The 18661-nt window shown below is 40.8% G+C and overlaps 1 protein-coding gene across 3 annotated transcripts; it reads left to right on the plus strand.

Annotated features, from left to right (window-relative positions):
- Positions 1–373: 373 nt before the first annotated feature.
- Positions 374–9017, plus strand: LOC136767454 (zinc finger protein 271). Of its 3 annotated transcripts, XM_066721245.1 has the most exons (3): positions 916–1178; positions 6654–6804; positions 6918–9017. In XM_066721245.1, the coding sequence occupies exon 3, from the start codon at positions 7062–7064 to the stop codon at positions 8868–8870; it is 1809 nt and encodes a 602-aa protein (XP_066577342.1). In that variant the 5' UTR covers positions 916–1178; positions 6654–6804; positions 6918–7061; the 3' UTR covers positions 8871–9017. The 3 variants fall into 3 exon arrangements, with proteins under 3 accessions (XP_066577343.1, XP_066577342.1, XP_066577341.1); XM_066721246.1 differs by lacking the exons at positions 916–1178; positions 6654–6804 and adding an exon at positions 374–428; XM_066721244.1 differs by lacking the exon at positions 6654–6804.
- Positions 9018–18661: the final 9644 nt, after the last annotated feature.

The following is an 18661-nucleotide window of genomic DNA, read 5'->3' on the forward strand; positions in this document are numbered from 1 at the left end:
AAAAACCAGTCCTGGGGGACCCCCTACTCTGCAGTTTTTTTTCCAACCGAGATCTAAATTACATAATTGAACCCTTAATTAAACTAATAATTCCCTGAATCAAAGCCTTTTAATTATTTAAACAGTAGGGGTTTTAAGTTAAGTATAAAATTGTATTAGGAAAATATGAAGGAACCTACTTTTTACCAGTTTCACAATTGCAAGATTCAAATGTAATAAAATGAGTTAAATTGAGGGTTCAATGGAATAAACAATAGTAACAATTTTAGCAACAATGAAAAAAAAAATCCTTCTCAGTAACCCGATTAGATTCCCTGCCAAAATGGCGACTGTTTTGATCCAGCAGCTAAAGCTGCTGGGATTGTGACGTCATCTGAGTGGCACGAGACAAACGGCGGCGGGTCACCGGTGCGTGCAGCCAAGAAAAGGTATTTATTTATGTGTTTATTTACCACTGTATGTACCCTAACATTATTTATTTGGATATATTGTTAGATATTTTGCTGTGATTAGACCGAATATCATATAGTGTTTATGTATGGTAATTTATTTTAATCGCACTAAAAGATAGTAGAAATTTCGAAACCTGCAGGTAAGCAGTACTGTGAATCAGAGATTTGTGGATGTTTTTTCTGAAAAAAAAAAAATCCATTGCATTCAATGTAAGGTCTGAACTTTTTTTAAAAAAAACTTCATGGATTAATTTTTAGTATTGATTGAACACCGTATCGTTTGGGTTCGTTTCAAAAACGAACGCTTGTAAAATATGATTTCATACTATTTCATTGTGACTCAAAGTTATCCGCATAATTTCTGTTTTGTTTGTTTGTTTGTTTGTTTGTTTTTAGAGTTAAAAAGACTACAATGGTGACCTTTGACTCCTCACAGTCGAAACGAACGCGTAGAGTCACTGCGCCAGCTCTAGCCAATCAGAGGGCTGTGTTGGTCGAGTTGTCGCGTAGAGGGGCGTGGTCAGAGCAAAGATGGCTGCGCCCATGGGCGAGCGTGACTCTGCTATACAAAAACAAGAAACGCTCTGGTTATACGTGTATCATACATATCATCTCGCTGGTTAATGAAGGAGTACAGACTCTCACAGCAGTGCGGTGGAGTAAAGTAGTGGAAAGCGCCTGAAATGGATAGAATTGGATGGAGGTGGCCGGACATTAGCTGAAGTGGTATGTAAACACAATAATGCAATGAAGACCGCCTTGCTATGCTTGATTCTTCAGAAACTGAAGTGAATATCTCTGCGTGTGTTTTGAGTTGGGTGCTTACAAAGATCTAGAAAAGGTTTCTTGCTCTCCACTTGTGTGGTGTGGTGGATTGTGAGGATACTCTAGAGGAATTATCCCTCAATTCTGATGTTAACTGATTTAAATTGAGCACTATCCGTCTGAAACAGATTAAAGTAGCGCGTTATTAATATGTAGTTATTTGCAGACTTCCAGAACATAAGAGTATTATAATAGTGCAATACAGTATACAATTACGAGTTCAAAACTGCATACAAAACATACAGTTAATACAAGTCCTACATCCTAGATTGTGAGCTAATAATTGCAGACAAGATGTAAAGTCGTAGTCAAGAGTGAAAGGGATTAACGAATGTGTTTATTATAATGCTCACTGACTCAACCTTAACCGTGCTGATAGGATTGAAACATTTTGAATGGGATAAACTTAAGACCCATACACTGTAAACTTATTTGTATTAATATAGTTAATTATACAATTGATGACACTTTGAATTTGTTCAAAGTTGGACTTGTTTTCAGCAAGTTCTGCCATACACTTATTGCATTATACAGACATGCTCAAATGTCAAAAAACACAGAATGCACAATTTCATCTGAAATTACTTGAAACTGACAAACGTAATTGGCATCCACCATTGTTTATTACATATTTAATAGAAATCAGACTTTGCTTTTGTTTTTCAACATAATATTGTAAATAATAAAACCAATGAAAATGGCATGGACAAAAATGATGGGACCTTTAACCTAATATTTTTTTGCACAACCTTTAGAGGCAATCACTGCAATCAAACGTTTCCTGTAGCTCTCGATGAGACTTCTGCGCCTGTTAACAGGTAGTTTGGCCCACTATTCCTGAGCAAACTGCTCCAGCTGTCTCAGGTTTGATGGGTAGCTTCTCCAGACTGCGAGTTTCTGCTTTTTCCATAGATGTTCAATAGGATTCAGATCAGGACTCATAGAAGGCCACTTCAGAACAGTCCAATGTCTTGTTCTTATCCATTCTTGGGTGCTGTTAGCTGTGTGTTTTGGGTCATTATCCTGTTGGAGGACCCATGACCTGCGACAGAGAGCTTTCCGACACTGTGCAGTACGTTTCACTCCAGAATGCCTCGATAGTCTTGAGATTTCATTGTGCCCTGCACAAATTCAAGGCACCCTGTGCCACACGCAACAAAGCAGCCCCAAAACATAACCGAGCCTCCTCCATGTTTCACTGTAGGTATGGTGTTCTTTTCTTTGAAAGCTTCACTTTTTCATATGCGAACATAGAGCGGATGTGACTTGCCAAAAAGCTCCAGTTTTGACTCATCTGTCCAAGGGACATTCTCCCAGAGGGATTGTGGCTTGTCAATATGCACTTTAGCAAATTCCCATCTGGCTTCTTTGTTTTTCTTTGAAAAGTGGAGTCCTCCTGGGAGGCCACATTCAGTCAAAAAGCGACGGATGGTGCGATCAGGAATTGACATACCTTCACCTTGGAGTTCAGCTCTTTGGCAGTTTTTCTTGGTTCTTTTTCTGCCATTCACACTATCCTTCTGTTCAATCTGGGTTCAATTTTCCTCTTTCGGCCGCTTCAGGGAGGTTGGCTACAGCTCCGTGGACCTTGAACTTCTTAATATTTGCAGCTGTTGTCACAGGAACATCAAACTGCTTGGAGATGGTCTTGTAGCCTTTACCTTTACAATGCTTGTCTTATTTTCTTTCTGATCTTCTTCTTCTTCTTCTTCTTCTTCTTCTTCTTCTTCTTCTTCTTCTTCTTCTTCTTCTTCTTCTTCTTCTTCTTCTTCTTCTTCTTCTTCTTCTTCTTCTTCTTCTTCTTCTTCTTCTTCTTCTTCTTCTTCTTCTTCTTCTTCTTCTTCTTCTTCTTCTTCTTCTTCTTCTTCTTCTTCTTCTTCTTCTTCTTCTTCTTCTTCTTCTTCTTCTTCTTCTTCTTCTTCTTCTTCTTCTTCTTCTTCTTCTTCTTCTTCTTCTTCTTCTTCTTCTTCTTCTTCTTCTTCTTCTTCTTCTTCTTCTTCTTCTTCTTCTTCTTCTTCTTCTTCTTCTTCTTCTTCTTCTTCTTCTTCTTCTTCTTCTTCTTCTTCTTCTTCTTCTTCTTCTTCTTCTTCTTCTTCTTCTTCTTCTTCTTCTTCTTCTTCTTCTTCTTCTTCTTCTTCTTCTTCTTCTTCTTCTTCTTCTTCTTCTTCTTCTTCTTCTTCTTCTTCTTCTTCTTCTTCTTCTTCTTCTTCTTCTTCTTCTTCTTCTTCTTCTTCTTCTTCTTCTTCTTCTTCTTCTTCTTCTTCTTCTTCTTCTTCTTCTTCTTCTTCTTCTTCTTCTTCTTCTTCTTCTTCTTCTTCTTCTTCTTCTTCTTCTTCTTCTTCTTCTTCTTCTTCTTCTTCTTCTTCTTCTTCTTCTTCTCCTCCTCCTCCTCCTCCTCCTCCTCCTCCTCCTCCTCCTCCTCCTCCTCCTCCTCCGGTCCATGTTCAGTGTGGTGCACACAATGATACCAAACAGCACAGTGACTACTTTCCTCCATTTAAATAGGCTGAATGACTGATTACAAGATTGGAGACGTGTGATACTAATTAAATCTATTTAGTTTGGAATATCCCTTATAATCTAATTATTATCTTTTCTAAGGGCTACCAACAAATCTGCCCATTTTAGAATATCTTTGTAGAATGAGCAATAATTCATCTCTTTTCACAGCTTCTTCGCTTTATTCTATGACATACCAAAGGCATGCAAGAATAAATGATGCAATAGCTTTTCATTTCATCACTTTTTCAGGAGGAATGAAGCATTATTTCAATGAGCTGAAAAGTTACCAACAAATCTGTATTACAGAATTCTACACTTTATTGTACTCATGATTAAGATAAATTGCCTGCTAATCATTCTATTTAAAGCTTTAAACCTATAGATCAAAGACGGTGAAGTTTCAGTTTTGCCTTTGAGATATTGCACAAGGTGTACTTCTATGTACATTGTAACGCAAAACATAAAAGACAAGTCTCCCTGGCATTTAGGAATTTGATAGAAAGCACTAAGGTCTATAGCACCTTCAAAAATCAGCTTGTTAACTGAAGAGATAGTAAAGTTTTGAGTTCATGAAAAGCGATGAAACCCCCAAAATATATATATATTTAACAATGGTAAGAAGTTTGATGTTGTATTACTGAAATACTGTGAAGTTTCACTTGGGGAACTTTTATATACTGCTTAAGTAGATATTTGAGATCAAGAAACCATTGAGTGAAAGTAGTCCCCATGTTGGTGTAACGGGACCACATTTGTAGACACATTCTGAATAGCAGCATTCTGCGCAGTGAGGTGACATCTCTCCTCCTTTTCCATTTTTCAGACAGACGCCTGTCCGCTCAGCGACGCAAACTCTGATAATTCTCATTGTTTTTCTTTAGCACATTTTTTCCAATGTAAAATTCTGCTGTTGAGATCTTGAGACAGGAACTCTAAGAAAAATGTATGTAGATCTGTAATGTCAAACTTGGCTGTTAATAAAAAACTAAATGTCTCTTGGCTCTTTATAATCGGTAATAAATAAATGTTGAATTCAGAGCTGCTGCTTTAAGTCATGTGTTGTGAGCACCAGGACACTGCGCTGCATCCCATCCGTCTGGTCACACCAAAGGGCATTTTCCATCTAATGCTAATGTAACAGGCAATTATTAGGCCACCTGTGCAGAGCAGTGACATTGAGCACATTCTATAACAATTACATTTCTGTTGAGCTTGAGTTACACCAAGTGACACATGGTGATTTAATATGGTGTGTAACGAGCTGTGAATGTGCATTTTGTTTATATAATGGAGACATACTGGCCTTCCTACCCATGCGCTGGGTCCCTTTCAGACTTCCTCATATACTGGTTAGGTTACACAGTCTCAGGAAATATAGTCTAAAATGGCTGTTTGATGTTGTTTACACTGTAGGACATACATTATTCAGACAGAAGTGTTTGTAAATGTGATTAATCATACATCATTTCTCATTGTAACAAAATACCCTCACAAGTATGCCAGTGTATTTGTTATATACGGAGTTTTTTTTTTTTTTTTTTTTTTTATATATAACTGTCATGTATAAGGTTTCATATCGGCAACCATTAAGCAGAGGAATTGCATGTTTAGTAAAGCTGTGTCCCATTGGCAGCCAGTCTGCAGCTCCTGCCCAACTATTATGATTCAGTTTGTCTCTGAGCCTCTTACTTCTCAGTTCTCACACTTCAACCACTGTTCAGTGAAATCATTGAAAAAAAATAGAAATTGCACACCACTTTCTTACTTCTATTTTTTTTTTTTTTTATATGACCGTTTAACCAAAATTCTAATTTTACAATTGTCTAAAATATGACCCTCAGTTTTTCTACATTTTCATAACTTTCAGAAAATGTAATTGATAAGCATTACACAGACTCGGGAATCGGATTAAATACATTTTAATTGAATTGACACAGGATGACCGTATTTTGTATGGAATGACAGGCTTGGAATATCCGAAAATACACTGAGTTGCACAGAAACCTTAAACCATCCCCCCTCAATACAAGTTAGTAGCTGCATTACTTTGTTTTGAACAATTAATAAGTAATCCATGTGATAATTGATGTATTGTCTTGTTGACATTGTTTATCGAATGCAGAGTTTTCAGATTTTGGGCAGAATTCAGATATTTAGGCAAGAATCCTATCTGCCTTTTTTGAGAAGCACAAATACGATACAAAAATAAATGGAGTGGATGACGTCGCTCCTGACTGTTGTTGCTTGTGTGTCTACAGTACAGCTCAACACTGCAAGTCTGGAACACCGACTGTTTTCGATTCTGTCTCTCTCTGCTTTATTTTCTGGAGAAGTCAGAGTGATGTATGTTTAGGCTTAGATGGAATGTTCTACATTTCAATTCCATTAAAAAGTTTCTTCTATATTAGACTCTATCTAATGGAACATTTGCTAAATATGAATTTGCTTCAACCTTATTTATGTATTTATATTAACATTATATATTTTTAGCTGTCACATGCACATATTTGTCACTGAAATAACATGCATTTGATAGTTTTACGTTATTGTAACAAAGCGAGCACAATAGTTTTAGTATTTTAAATGCTGAATGCCACTTTCTTTGTCTGGATTATTCTTGTTTTTTTTGTTGTATAAAAACTATTCTGCTATTAAAGTACTAATACTATTGTCCATACTCCTGCTGTGTGCCTTTTCAGTGCCCATTGTCCTCATTTTGAGCTTTGTAATTTCTTCTGTAGTTTGTAATATGTTTTACACTGGCTTCTGTAATCGTTTCATTAAGTGGATGGGATGCGTTTTATTCTAGTACTGTTGGTAGTTGTGTAGGATGATTGTCCTTGTTCAGTTTATTCTGTATCATTGTTGTTACAGATACATCCATGAAATTGCCATCAGCGCTCCATTCCAACATTTCAGATCTCTCTCGTGTGTAGATGTTTGAAGGAGTTGTGAGTGCTTTCACATCACAGCCCTGCTGTTGCTGCACATCTGCACTGCGACGGCCTGCATCGCTTCTACACTGGTGACTTTTGCTTGTGGAGTTAGTTGTGGGACTTGGTTGTGTTTAGTACAGACACATTGTACACACTGCCTGGATGCTGTTCTGATCTGTGCTCCTGTCTTATCCTCCCCCAGGAGCTGCAGAGGCCAGCGCTCTCCCTGACTCTGGGGAAAGGGCTCCCATTGAGCAGCAGCCCTGTGAGCAGGACTGGCAGGACACCGAGCCCACAGCTACTGAAGACAGAGTCCGTCTGAGCAGCACGGGAGCAGACCGAGTGAATGGAGCTCAGTGGACTGGAATCTGGCCACATGGCAGAGCCACAGACGGAGGGTTTAACACAGGGACTCGGGGCACTGGGATCTGAGTGTGGACCCAGTGCAGCTGGTGCTGAGCCAGACTCTGCCAGTACACAGTGTGAGCCCAGTGTGTTGTCTGTCCACATTAAGACAGAGGACAGTGACCCGGAGTGGGAAATGCATACGGTTGTGAAAGATGAACCCTGTGATCTTAAAACAGAGAATATTACAGGAGGCCTCTGTAAACTGGAGCCGCAGCTTCCGGTAGATGGACTGTGTGACACTGACTCTGGTGCCTTGAGGACGGGGCTCAGTGGAGGCAGTGACAGTGCAGTGAGGGGTGAGAGCCCGTCTTCACAGGGCAGACAGCTGCATCCTGGACCCTCCAGCTCTGACTCTCCCCCCTCAAACACAACTAGGAAACATCAGGGCTGCCATCGCTGCCCCCACTGTGAGAAAACGTACAGGAACTCTGGAAGCTTAAAAAGACACCAATGCATTCTGACACAGAAAAGAGTGCACAGCTGCACCCTGTGTGAGAAGAGCTTCACTCGAGCAGCAAGTCTGACAACTCACCAGCGCATTCATACAGGAGAGAAACCGTACAGCTGCTCCCAGTGTGGGAAGAAGTTCACTCGGACACATCACCTTAAATCGCACCTGCGCATTCACACGGGGGAGAAACCATACTGCTGCACACATTGTGGGAAGAACTGTGATTGTGCATCAAGTCTGAGAATTCACGAGCGCATTCACACAGGAGAGAGACCATACTGCTGCTCCCAGTGTGGGAAGAGCTTCCATCAGGTAGCACACCTTAATTCTCACCAGCGCATTCACACAAAGGAGAAACCGCACAGCTGCACCCTGTGTGGGAAGAGTTTTGTACGGGCAAGCAACCTTAAAGCACACCAGAACAGTCACACAGGAGAGACGCCATACTTGTGCTCCCAGTGTGGAAAGAGTTTCAGTCGGGCAAGTAACCTTAAAACTCACCAGCGCATTCACACAGGAGAGAAGCCATACAGTTGTACACTGTGTGGGAAGAGCTTCATCCGGAAAGCACACTTTAATTGTCACCAACACATTCACACTGGGCAGAAGCCGTATTTTTGCTCCCAATGTGGGAAAAGCTTCAGTCAGTCGGAACACTTTAAGATGCACCAGCGCAGTCACACTGGAGAGATGCCTTACTGCTGCTCTTACTGTGGGAAGTGCTTCAGTCAGGGAGAACACCTTAAATCACACCTGCGCATTCACACCGGAGAGAAACCATACAGCTGCAGCCATTGTGGGAAAAGCTTCAGTCAGGCAAGCAACCTTAAATTACACCAGCGCATTCACACAGGAGAGAAACCATACTGCTGTTCCCAGTGTGGTAAGAGTTTCGCTCGGGCAGCACATGTTTATTCTCACCAGCGCGTTCACACAGAGGAGAAACTGTACAGCTGCTCCCAGTGTGGGAAGAGCTTCCGTCATGCAAACAGCCTTAATACTCACCAGCGCATTCACACGGGGGAGAAACCGTACTGTTGCCCCCTATGTGGGAAGAGATTCACTCAGACGGAACACCTTAAAATACATCAGCGCAGTCACACGGGAGAGACACCGTTCTTCTGTTCTCAGTGTGGGAAGAGCTTCCGTCATTCAACAAGCCTGAAAATACACCAGCGCATTCACACGGGCGAGAAACCGTATAGCTGCTCTCACTGTGGAAAAAGCTTCCGTCATGCAACAAGCTTTAAATTACACCAGCGTATTCATACTAGAGAGAATCTAGAGCTACATTGATAATACAGAGAGCAATCTCTAATTTACGTTTAGAGAGGAACCCATTTAAATGTTTAAGTTTAGGCTCAGTTAGGTTTTGTCCTGGAGGTTTGCGTTTTCTCCTTGGATTTTTCACTGTGTAAATAAAGTGCATGTATTTCCCTACAACCCTGCTGTTGTGTTCCTTAAACATGTCTGCGTCCGGACAGTGCTGGATTAACTACCCACACTTTCACGCATGCATAGATCTTTGTTTCTCTCTCTCCCCATCTCTATACACACAGTCTTTGCTTTATGATGCTGAGAGGAAGACATTGGATGGACAAGAGTACATTTTTTACTTCTGCATCAAATTATTTTTCTTTAATGATTTAGTGTGTATCGTGTATTTTATGTTGGATTAATATGGTTTAATTGGGTGCTGTGGATAATTATATAAGGGACTCTATAAATCTGAAGTTTCACCCTTTTAAACTGAATGTTTATTTATTTATTAGCAGACATCTTTTATCCAGAGTGATTTACAGCCTATAAGAACAATACAAAGTGCAATAATACAGTAAAAAAACTGCAGATTAATGCATAATACAATTATAGGTTTAAAATTAGATGTGCGTAGGTAAAATATACCGTTAACAAAACATACAAGTTTTACATCCTATATTGTAGTAGCTAATAAGTTCAGACAAGATGTGCAAAAGTCATGGTTAAGAGCCAAGGGGAAGTCTCAATGAACAAAGTAAAAAGTAAAAGCAAGTAGTATGATGGAAATGTTATCAAGTGAAAATGTACAGGAGAGCTGAGCCACACAGGAGAATAAGCGACTAAATTACAGTCTGAAAAGATGCGTCTTGAGTAAGCGCCGGAATGAGGTCAAGGACTCTGCTGTTTTGACTTCGGTGGGCAGGTCGTTCCACCACTTAGGGTTCAGGGATGAGAAGGAGCGGGTCTGGAGGAAGGAGAGTGGAGAGGAGGCAGAGTTAGTCTTCTAGTGGAGGAAGACCGGAGAGGGCAGAGTCTGAAGGTAGAGGTGCAGTCTGGTCAATTGGAGCAGTGTGCGCGAATCTAGGGCAGAGAGACACCAGACAAGCTGCAGAGTTCTGGATGAGCTGGAGGGGGCAGGAAGTAGTTGCAGAAAAGGGAAAAGATGGGAAGATCTGGGTGTAACCATGTGTTGCAATGAGATTCCAAGTTTAATTGCAACACCTGATTTGTATTCTGCTCATAAACGTTTGCATGTGCAGAGTTCATTTAGATAATTAGGAGCTAATGTATTTGTTTGGTTCTGCCTTATACAGGGTGTCCCATATGACTCAAATCATAGAAAAAATTATAAAAATGGCAATACAAATGCCTTTATTCTCAGAATGTGCTCAGTGGATACACAACTCCAGATCAGATACCCAGTCAGCAGCACACGGTAAATGATGTTGGGAGTAATGGTGTTAAATATGAATTCATTGTTTTCCAAATATGATTCCAGACTCATGGGACACCCTGTATATGCCGTATTGCAGAGAGTTACGTGTCGTGGACATTCATGGAACGGAAGAGATCATTGATTCTGTTTGTGAATTGCATGGTAACGGGGCTGGTGGTAGTGAGACATCAGTTTAATTGTTAATCTGCTCAAGGAATTAGTGGAAAAGGAAGTTTCTCATCCTGTTTCTTTTGTAAGGTGTTCTGATTAACCAATTCACGGCAGGGTGGCTGTTAATTTATTTTAATAAATTTGTTTGTGTGTCGTCTCATATGATTGCAGAGTGAAGCCGGCTGCTGCTGCTGTCCCTGTTGTTCCTCCCGCTGTCTTCCTGACAAATTATTGATTGTCTGTCTGGTGTTTTTTTTTATTACTAACTTGTGTTTTAGAGTTGATAGTATTTGATTTGGTTATTCTGTGACCTAATAGTTATATTTGTAGCCCCCTATATACATGATTACACCACCCTGTTGTTTGATGCAGGAGAAGAGGGGTTCCTGGGAATTGGGGTCTCAATCTCTGTACAAGTTCCTTTCAAAAGAATGACGGCCAGCAAGGTGGTGTGATTTTGTTATAATCAAAGCTTTTATTTTAGAATAATCCCAGAGTCACACTGGACACACATAGATAGCCCCAGGGGTGTCATGCACAGTACTGCTTACTGGCCATTCTTGATCTTTCTAATTTCTTTTTTTTTTTTTTTTTTGGGCTGACTAGTAAAAAAATTACCTGTGCTGCCGAGATTGTATCTGCTGAGACACCTATTTCAATATCATCTGCAAATTTGACAAGTTTGCTAACTATCCCAGAGTCCAGATCATCAATATAGATTAGATAAAGCAAAGGCCCTAATACTGATCCCTGTGGAACTCCACTAACAACCTCACTCCAGTTAGAAGCGACTCCTCTAATCGACACCCTCTGTTTTCTATACATCGACCAGTTCATAATCCATCTACTTACATTACCCTGAATGCCTACAGCTTCCAATCTGAGGATCAGTCTTTGATGAGGAACCTTATCAAAAGCTTTTTGGAAATCTAAGTATATCATATCATATGCTTTCACATGATCTACAGCTGCAGTTGCATGTTCAAAAAAGTCTAATAGATTAGTAAGACATGATCTGCCTCGTCTAAACCCATGTTGACTATCTCCAAGAATATGGTTTTCATTAAGATGCTCCTCTATTTTCTGTCTAATTGGTAATTGGTCTGTAATTTCCTGGCTCAGTTTTGTCCCTTTCTTGTGGATTGGTTTGACATTTGCTGTCTTCCAGTCAGTTGGCACATCCCCTGTTCTAAGTGTCATTTGGAATATTTGAGATAGCGGCCTATAAATCATTTCCCTCATTTCTTTAAGTACTGTTGGAAATATACCATCTGGCCCAGGTGATTTGTTTGTTTTTAATTCCCTTTAGTACCTCCTCCTCATTCATCCTGATCTCTCTTAGGGTTTGACTGGACTGATTGTTAACCTGTGGCATGTCATCTGTTTTTTCTTTTGTAAAAACCTCTGAAATACTCATTTAGAACATTTGCCACATCTTGTTAGTTTTCCAAGATACTTCAATTTTTGCCCTTTAGCTGTTTCACCTCCTCCTTTATTGACCTCTTGCTGTTGTAATATTGAAAAAAGCTCTTTGCATTAGTTTGAGCTCCAAGAGCTGTTTCTTTCTATTTCCCTCTTTGCTTTCCTGATCCCTTTCTTAAGATCTCTTTGCAGCTCAACATATTCTATGTATTTTGTTTAGTCTCTATCCCTTTTGTATGCGCTATATAATTTTCTTTCTCTTGATATTTTTTTGCATACTTCTATTAAACCATTTTGGCCAATGTTTTTTGGTCCTCAATTTGCTAAGTTTTGGTACAAACTTCTCCTGAGCCTCAAGTAATATATTCTTAAAATATACCCATCCATTTTCAACTGAATCTGTATCCAGTGTGCTCCAGTCTACCTCTTCTAAGTGCCGTCTCATACCTTCAAGGTTTGCTTTTCTAAAATTGTAGACCATTGTTTTAGACTTGGGCCTTGTTTTTTGAAGGAATGCCTCAAAGACAACCATATTGTGATCACAGTTTGCCATTGGTTCTCTAACTAGTGTCCCTCTGACTCTATCCTGGTCATTTGAAAAGCTCAAGTCGATGTATGCGCTCTCTCTGGTTGGTTCCCAGACAAACTGAGTTAGAAAGCAGTCATTTACCATCTCAACCATTTCCATTTCTGCTTGTGTAGTCCCCACTGGGCTTTCCCAGTCTATGTTTGGGAAATTGAAATCCCCCATTATAACAGCCACATCCTTGCTACATGCAGTCCTGATTACACTGTACAATGCAGCATCTTTCTGAATATCTGAGTTGGCTGGTCTGTAACACTCCTACCGCTAATCCTCCAGATCTCTTGTCCAAAAATTTCACCCACAAAGATTCTGTTTCATTAATAGGATCTAAATTAAGTTCTTCTGCCTCAATGTCATTTCTGACATATAATGCTACCCCACCCCCTCTTCGATTTTGCCTGTCTTTCCTAAACTGTGTGTATCCCTTCAACTTGTATTCATCCCCATCATTTTCTGTAAGCCACGTTTCTGTCACTCCTACAACATCATAGTCATCCGCCAGCACTGTGGCTTCTAGGTCTAACATCTTGTTCCTTATACTCCTGGCATTGAGGTACAAACATTTCAGGACTTTCCTACTAGCAGTTTCCCTTGGTTTTCTTTCATTAGTGGAACATCTCCCATTGTCAGAGCTCCCTGCCCCCCTGGTCCCTAGGAAACACCTGACTAAACAGTATATGATATTCGGTCTAATCACAGCAAAATATCTAATAATTGATCCAAACAAATAAGGATAGACTACATACAGTAGTAAATCGTAGTAAACAGGGTGTTCCCCTTGTCTCGGGCCACTATATTTTCTGTAATGAGCTCATGCACCCGCACATTTAGCTTTTCTACCAGGTTTGTTTTCCATCATTTTAACATTTAACCAAAATTAAAACTTACATATTATTGTACTTACTTTATGTAAGACATTAAAACTATAGTAGCTCAAATGCTAGTTTCCTTCTGTAGTGTATCCATCCAAGGTTATAGAGATTTTAAAGTGGGACTGGGGAAAACCCGGAACACCAGAACAGTCAAAAACTGAAAAATACTCATTCTGGGCTTTCAGAAACTTTAACAACAACAATAATAATAATGAATACACATGTTCTACAATTTGTTAAACTGAACAGAATTTGTAAAAGTAGACCCCCCAAACTAGTGACCCCCATGCGGCAATGTCATATTTGTAAGTGCATTGTGAGAGATCCAAGGCTTGCTTCCTCTCATTTAAAAGAATGGCCTCAAAATAATTGTAGGTCCAATTAATAGTAGAAAGGGTCCCCTTCATAATTACAGTAGTGTTATGCTGGGGCACTGTTTGTGGAACTGGGAATAGACGGCCAAACCAGTGTACCCTATGTCACAATGTCATATATTAAAGTGCATTGCGACTATTCCGAGGCTGGCTTTCTCTAATTTAAAAGAATTGCCCCCAAAATATTGTATGGCCCAATTGATAGTAGAAAGGGTCCCCTTTAAACCTACAGTAGTGTTATGCTGGGGCACTGTTTGTGGAACTGGGAATACCCAAAGTGGTTAACCCCCATGCCACAATTTACACTCTCTCTGTATATATATATATATATAATACATAAAGTATTATATACAGTACTGTGCAAATGTTTTAGGCAGGTGTGAAAAATACTGTAAAGTAAGAATGCTTTCAAAATATACATGATAATAGGTTATATTTATCAATTAACTAAATGCAAAGTGAGTGAACAGAAGAAAAATCTACATCTAATCCATATTTGGTGTGACCACCCTTTGCCTTCAAAAGAGCATCAATTCTTCTAGGTTCACTTGCACACAGTCAGGGATTTTGTAGGCATATAGTCAGGTATATGATTCAACTTACTCAAATTACTTCACAGCATTTTTTCACACCTGTCTAAAACTTTTGCACAGTACTGTATATAGAGAGAGTGTGTCAGTGTATGAGCTTGTAAACACTACAGTGTAGCAGGCCTATATATCAGGTATGAGCTTGTAATGTAAGTACAGCATATGTGTTTCAAAGCAGTATAGTGTATTCAAACAATAGAGATATAGTAGAGTTTTATAGTGTATATATTAGTAGTGTAAATGTGTCAGTACAGGCCTGCATCCAGGGATGGGCAAATACCTTACTTTTAAGTGTATAAATATATTTGAATTGTATTTTAAGTATAAAATACAGCAGCCACACCATGTATCAATTTCAATTAGGGTACAATCATTTAGCAATCAATTATTTATTTATCAATCATTGGACACCTATTTGGAAGTTGAAAACAAACATTTTAGCACTTTGTCAACAATTATTAAATGATCAATACGTTTTGATTTTAAATGTAGCCAGAAATGTAATCAGAAAGTAGCAACATAACTTGTCAAACTCCAACCACTGAATCTATTGAGAGCCTCAGAGTATAGGTTTAGAGGACACATACACATTAATATATAGTGTAGTAAGAACATTTACTTAAACCCCAATAGAGAATACTACAGACCAGGTATTCCAAAACAGTTCAAAAGTTCAACCAAAAACAGTCAAACTTGTGAGTGTGGGTGAGAGAGTAAGCCTGTGATTGAGTGAGTGTGTGGGTGTGTGTGAGAGGGAGTGTATTGAATGAGTGTGTGTGCCCTGTGGCCTACATTGCAGAGGTCTCTTTAGCTACTGTTGCCTTTAAGCAAAACGAACTTTTCAAAAAGTGTGGCATTTAGACGTCGTCGATGGGGCCGGTTGATCAGTCCAGCAAAGGAAAATAAACGCTCTACTGGAGCTGAGGATGGGATGATTGTGTTAAACCTCACAAAAAGGTGCTTGATTAGGGGATCCTGCTCCAAAGATGCCAAGTCCCTCCTTTGATCCTCAAAGTAGTGCAAAGACTCCAGCTCTATTTATGATGTCATCATGTAGACTTCTCACAAAGTATTTTACAGTATTTTTAAATTACAAAATACAAAACACTAAAGTATTTTGATACAAAATATGAAGCCATTTTCAACAAACCTATCAAATACAAATGAAAAAATCCTATTTTGTATTTGAAATACGTATTTTAAATACATGTATCATAAATACTGCCCATCCCTGCCTGCATCTCAGTGTGGTGTATGAGAGTGTATTCTCAGTGTATGTTCACTATGATCTACAGAAATACAATTAATGCATTAAATATCTTTTGTGGTGTTTTTTTATGCGTTTTAGTTAATATAATTAATAAATAAAGCAGCACAGATGTTTGCCGTACTAATTACTACAACCTACCAGGTTTTGCCGCCTTTTCGCAACTGGTTGCATAAAGGCTGGGTTGCAGAAACCTCCTTTGCCTGGTAAATTGTGAGTTTGCTGCAATGTTCCCTCCCTTAGCAGGTTGCAGCAATATTACTGATATATACCAAGAACAGGTTGCGGCAGGCCTATTGTTTTGGTAAGGGGCCTTGCTCAAGGGTATGACAGTGGAGTCTCTAGGTTGCAATCCGATAACAGTGGGTGAGTAGTAGTAGCAGTGCCTAGAACATAAGAAGAACATAAGAAAGTTTACAATCGAGAGGAGGCCATTCGACCCATCGTGCTCGTTTGGTGTCCATTAATAACTAAGTGATCCAAGGATCCTATCCAGTCTATTTTTAAATGTTCCCAAATTTTCAGCTTCTACCACATCGCTGGGGAGTTTGTTCAGATTGTGACGCCTCTGTGTCTCTGTGTGAGGAAGTGTCTCCTGTTTTCCGTTTTGAATGCCTTGAACCCCAATTTCCATTTGTGTCCCCGGGTGCGAGTGTCCCTGCTGATCTGGAAAAGCTCCTCTGGTTTGATGTGGTCGATGCCTTTCATGATTTTGAGGACTTGGGCTTATAGGTTATGCATCTTATGAAGGTATTTGAGTGGACAGTGTAATAATAATAATAATAATTTTCCCTAAGTCAAAAAACTGCTGAGTCCGAGTAACCATGTGGAACCATGAGGGCGGCCCTGCTGTCACATGACTCGCCCCACAGCAGCTCAGCCAAATGTCTGCCCAGTCACCACTTTCACAGGGAGGTGTCTCCAACGGCCTGGAACTCCATGGGTTTGGTTGATGGGGGGACAGGGGTGGGGTCACCTTGCTTGTTACCTGTGAAGGGGGGTGGAGTGGGCTTGGTCACCTTTCCTGTGAATGGGGGGTGGGGTTGGGTCTGCTTACCTGTTACCTGGGCCTGTGCAAGCCTGTATCACATGTACGTCTATGACACTTTACAGAATTATAAAAGTTAGGCTTCATACTGGACTGGACTGTGCCCCTGCAGGACCAGGGCTGAGACTCTGCTGGACAGGACTGTGTCTCTGCAGGACCAGGGCTGAGACTCTGCTGGATTGGACTGGACTTCAATTGAAATGCATTGTCCTGTTGAGCAAGCGAAGTGCTGACTGGGGAGAACGTCTGACAGGTGCCTGGGACTGTACACAGAGCCTGCATCTCCCAGCCCATGGAACAACAGGGTGGAGGGGTGGTGAGATGGAGCAGCTGATAAGGGAATGCAGAGGTGGCACTTTCACTTTGAATGATCTTTCTTCTAGACTCCGGAGTTGGCCTCCCCAACTCCGAATGTGGCCCAGCGTTCAACAGGCATTTATACACAACGTTGAGTGAGAATAACTCCACGTGAGCCTCATGCCGATTGTTCCCAAACCCATGACACCACATTACTGCTTGCAATCACTGGTCGTTCGGCACCTCGATAGGCAGACAGAGATAGCACATCCTTCTGTAGATGTGTGCGGTTCGGGCAGGGCCGTTTTAATACTTTCTGAGCCGTGAAAGCCTATGAGCTGCAATGATACTGTATCTTTAGTGGCATCAACCCTAGTCTAGTTCCACGGTAAAGACACACTAACAACACACAAGCAGCCAGAGAGAGTACAATGTGTGTGTGTGCGTTTGTGATATGTTCTTGGACTGGTTTTCCTCATGAGCTCCTCGGCTTTTTGTTTTCCCCCTCGTTTTCAAGATTTCTAATAGACATGGTGCTGTTTAACTTCCCTGTGTCTCCCGCTAAGATTTACTTGCTAGCTACTAACGTTAGTAGAGGGAAGAATAATTCAACCTGCATCCAATAGCTGACAAGCATTAACCACGGGGTGCACACTGAATAACACACTTGAGAAATGCCCAAAATATTTTGATTAGACAATGTGAAATTTCCATTATCTCACTGAGAGCTAATGATTCATGTGTCGGCGTCTTGGGCTTTGGGAGAGTGAGTGAGATGGGGCCTGCAGACAGAGCTCAAAGGTAGAAAGCTCAGTTAAAGATGTGTCTGACCGTGGTTTCTGTTTGTTTCACTTATTTTGTACTTTAGCCGTGCTTCACTGATCTCCTCAGGGCACAGAACACCCCCCCCCCCCACCACACACACACACACACACACACACACACACACACACACACACCTGGGCACATTCATGTCATACCTGCGCCAGACATCCTCATTCCAAATGTGTAGATCGGCCACTAATTGACAGGAGCTTTTTAACCCCTCAAGGCCAGCAGCGGCCCGGCCCTGGGGTGTAAGAGTGGAGAGAGAGAGAGAGAGGTTATCAGACCCAGCGAGGGAATGTGAGAGAGGGGGAGAGGGAGGAAGAGGGGTTATTAGACCTAGATAGAGTGTGTGATAGAGAGAGAGAGAGAGAGAGAGAGAGTAGCATCCAGACAGAGAGTGAGACAGGTAAATCCACCCAGAAAAAGAGAGTGAGGGAATTCGGAGGTCAGAAGAACTAAATAAATAAATAAATCAGAAGATTATGTAGTGTTTCTTTTCCGATCGCACTGCCAGCTCTTTCCACACTCTGTCCCGCCAGCACTGGGGTTAGAGGATATATTTTGTTTTGTTGGGGGAGGAGGGTTGAATTTTAACCACAGAGTGTCCACTAGCTCCCACGCCTCTGCAGTGAGGCTGTTGCCGAGGCCCTATTAACCATTCACCAACAGCACAGAGCCAGAGCACAGCGTGAGAGACACGGACCGACTGACACACTGACGGAATGAATGAATGAATGACTGCAAGTGTGTGTCTGTGAATGAGTTTATTAGTGCCTGTATAACTTAAATGTGTGTGTGTGGATGTGGATGTCTCTGAGTGTGAGTGTGTGTACGTATGTGTATCTCTCTGAGTGTGTGTGTGTGTGTGAGATTGTATCTCTCGGAGTGTGAGTGTGTGTACGTATGTGTATCTCTCTGAGTGTGTGTGTGTGTGTGA

The sequence above is a fragment of the Amia ocellicauda genome, chromosome 14, assembly GCF_036373705.1.
Source record: "Amia ocellicauda isolate fAmiCal2 chromosome 14, fAmiCal2.hap1, whole genome shotgun sequence".
In the NCBI taxonomy this organism is placed as follows: Eukaryota; Metazoa; Chordata; class Actinopteri; order Amiiformes; family Amiidae; genus Amia; species Amia ocellicauda.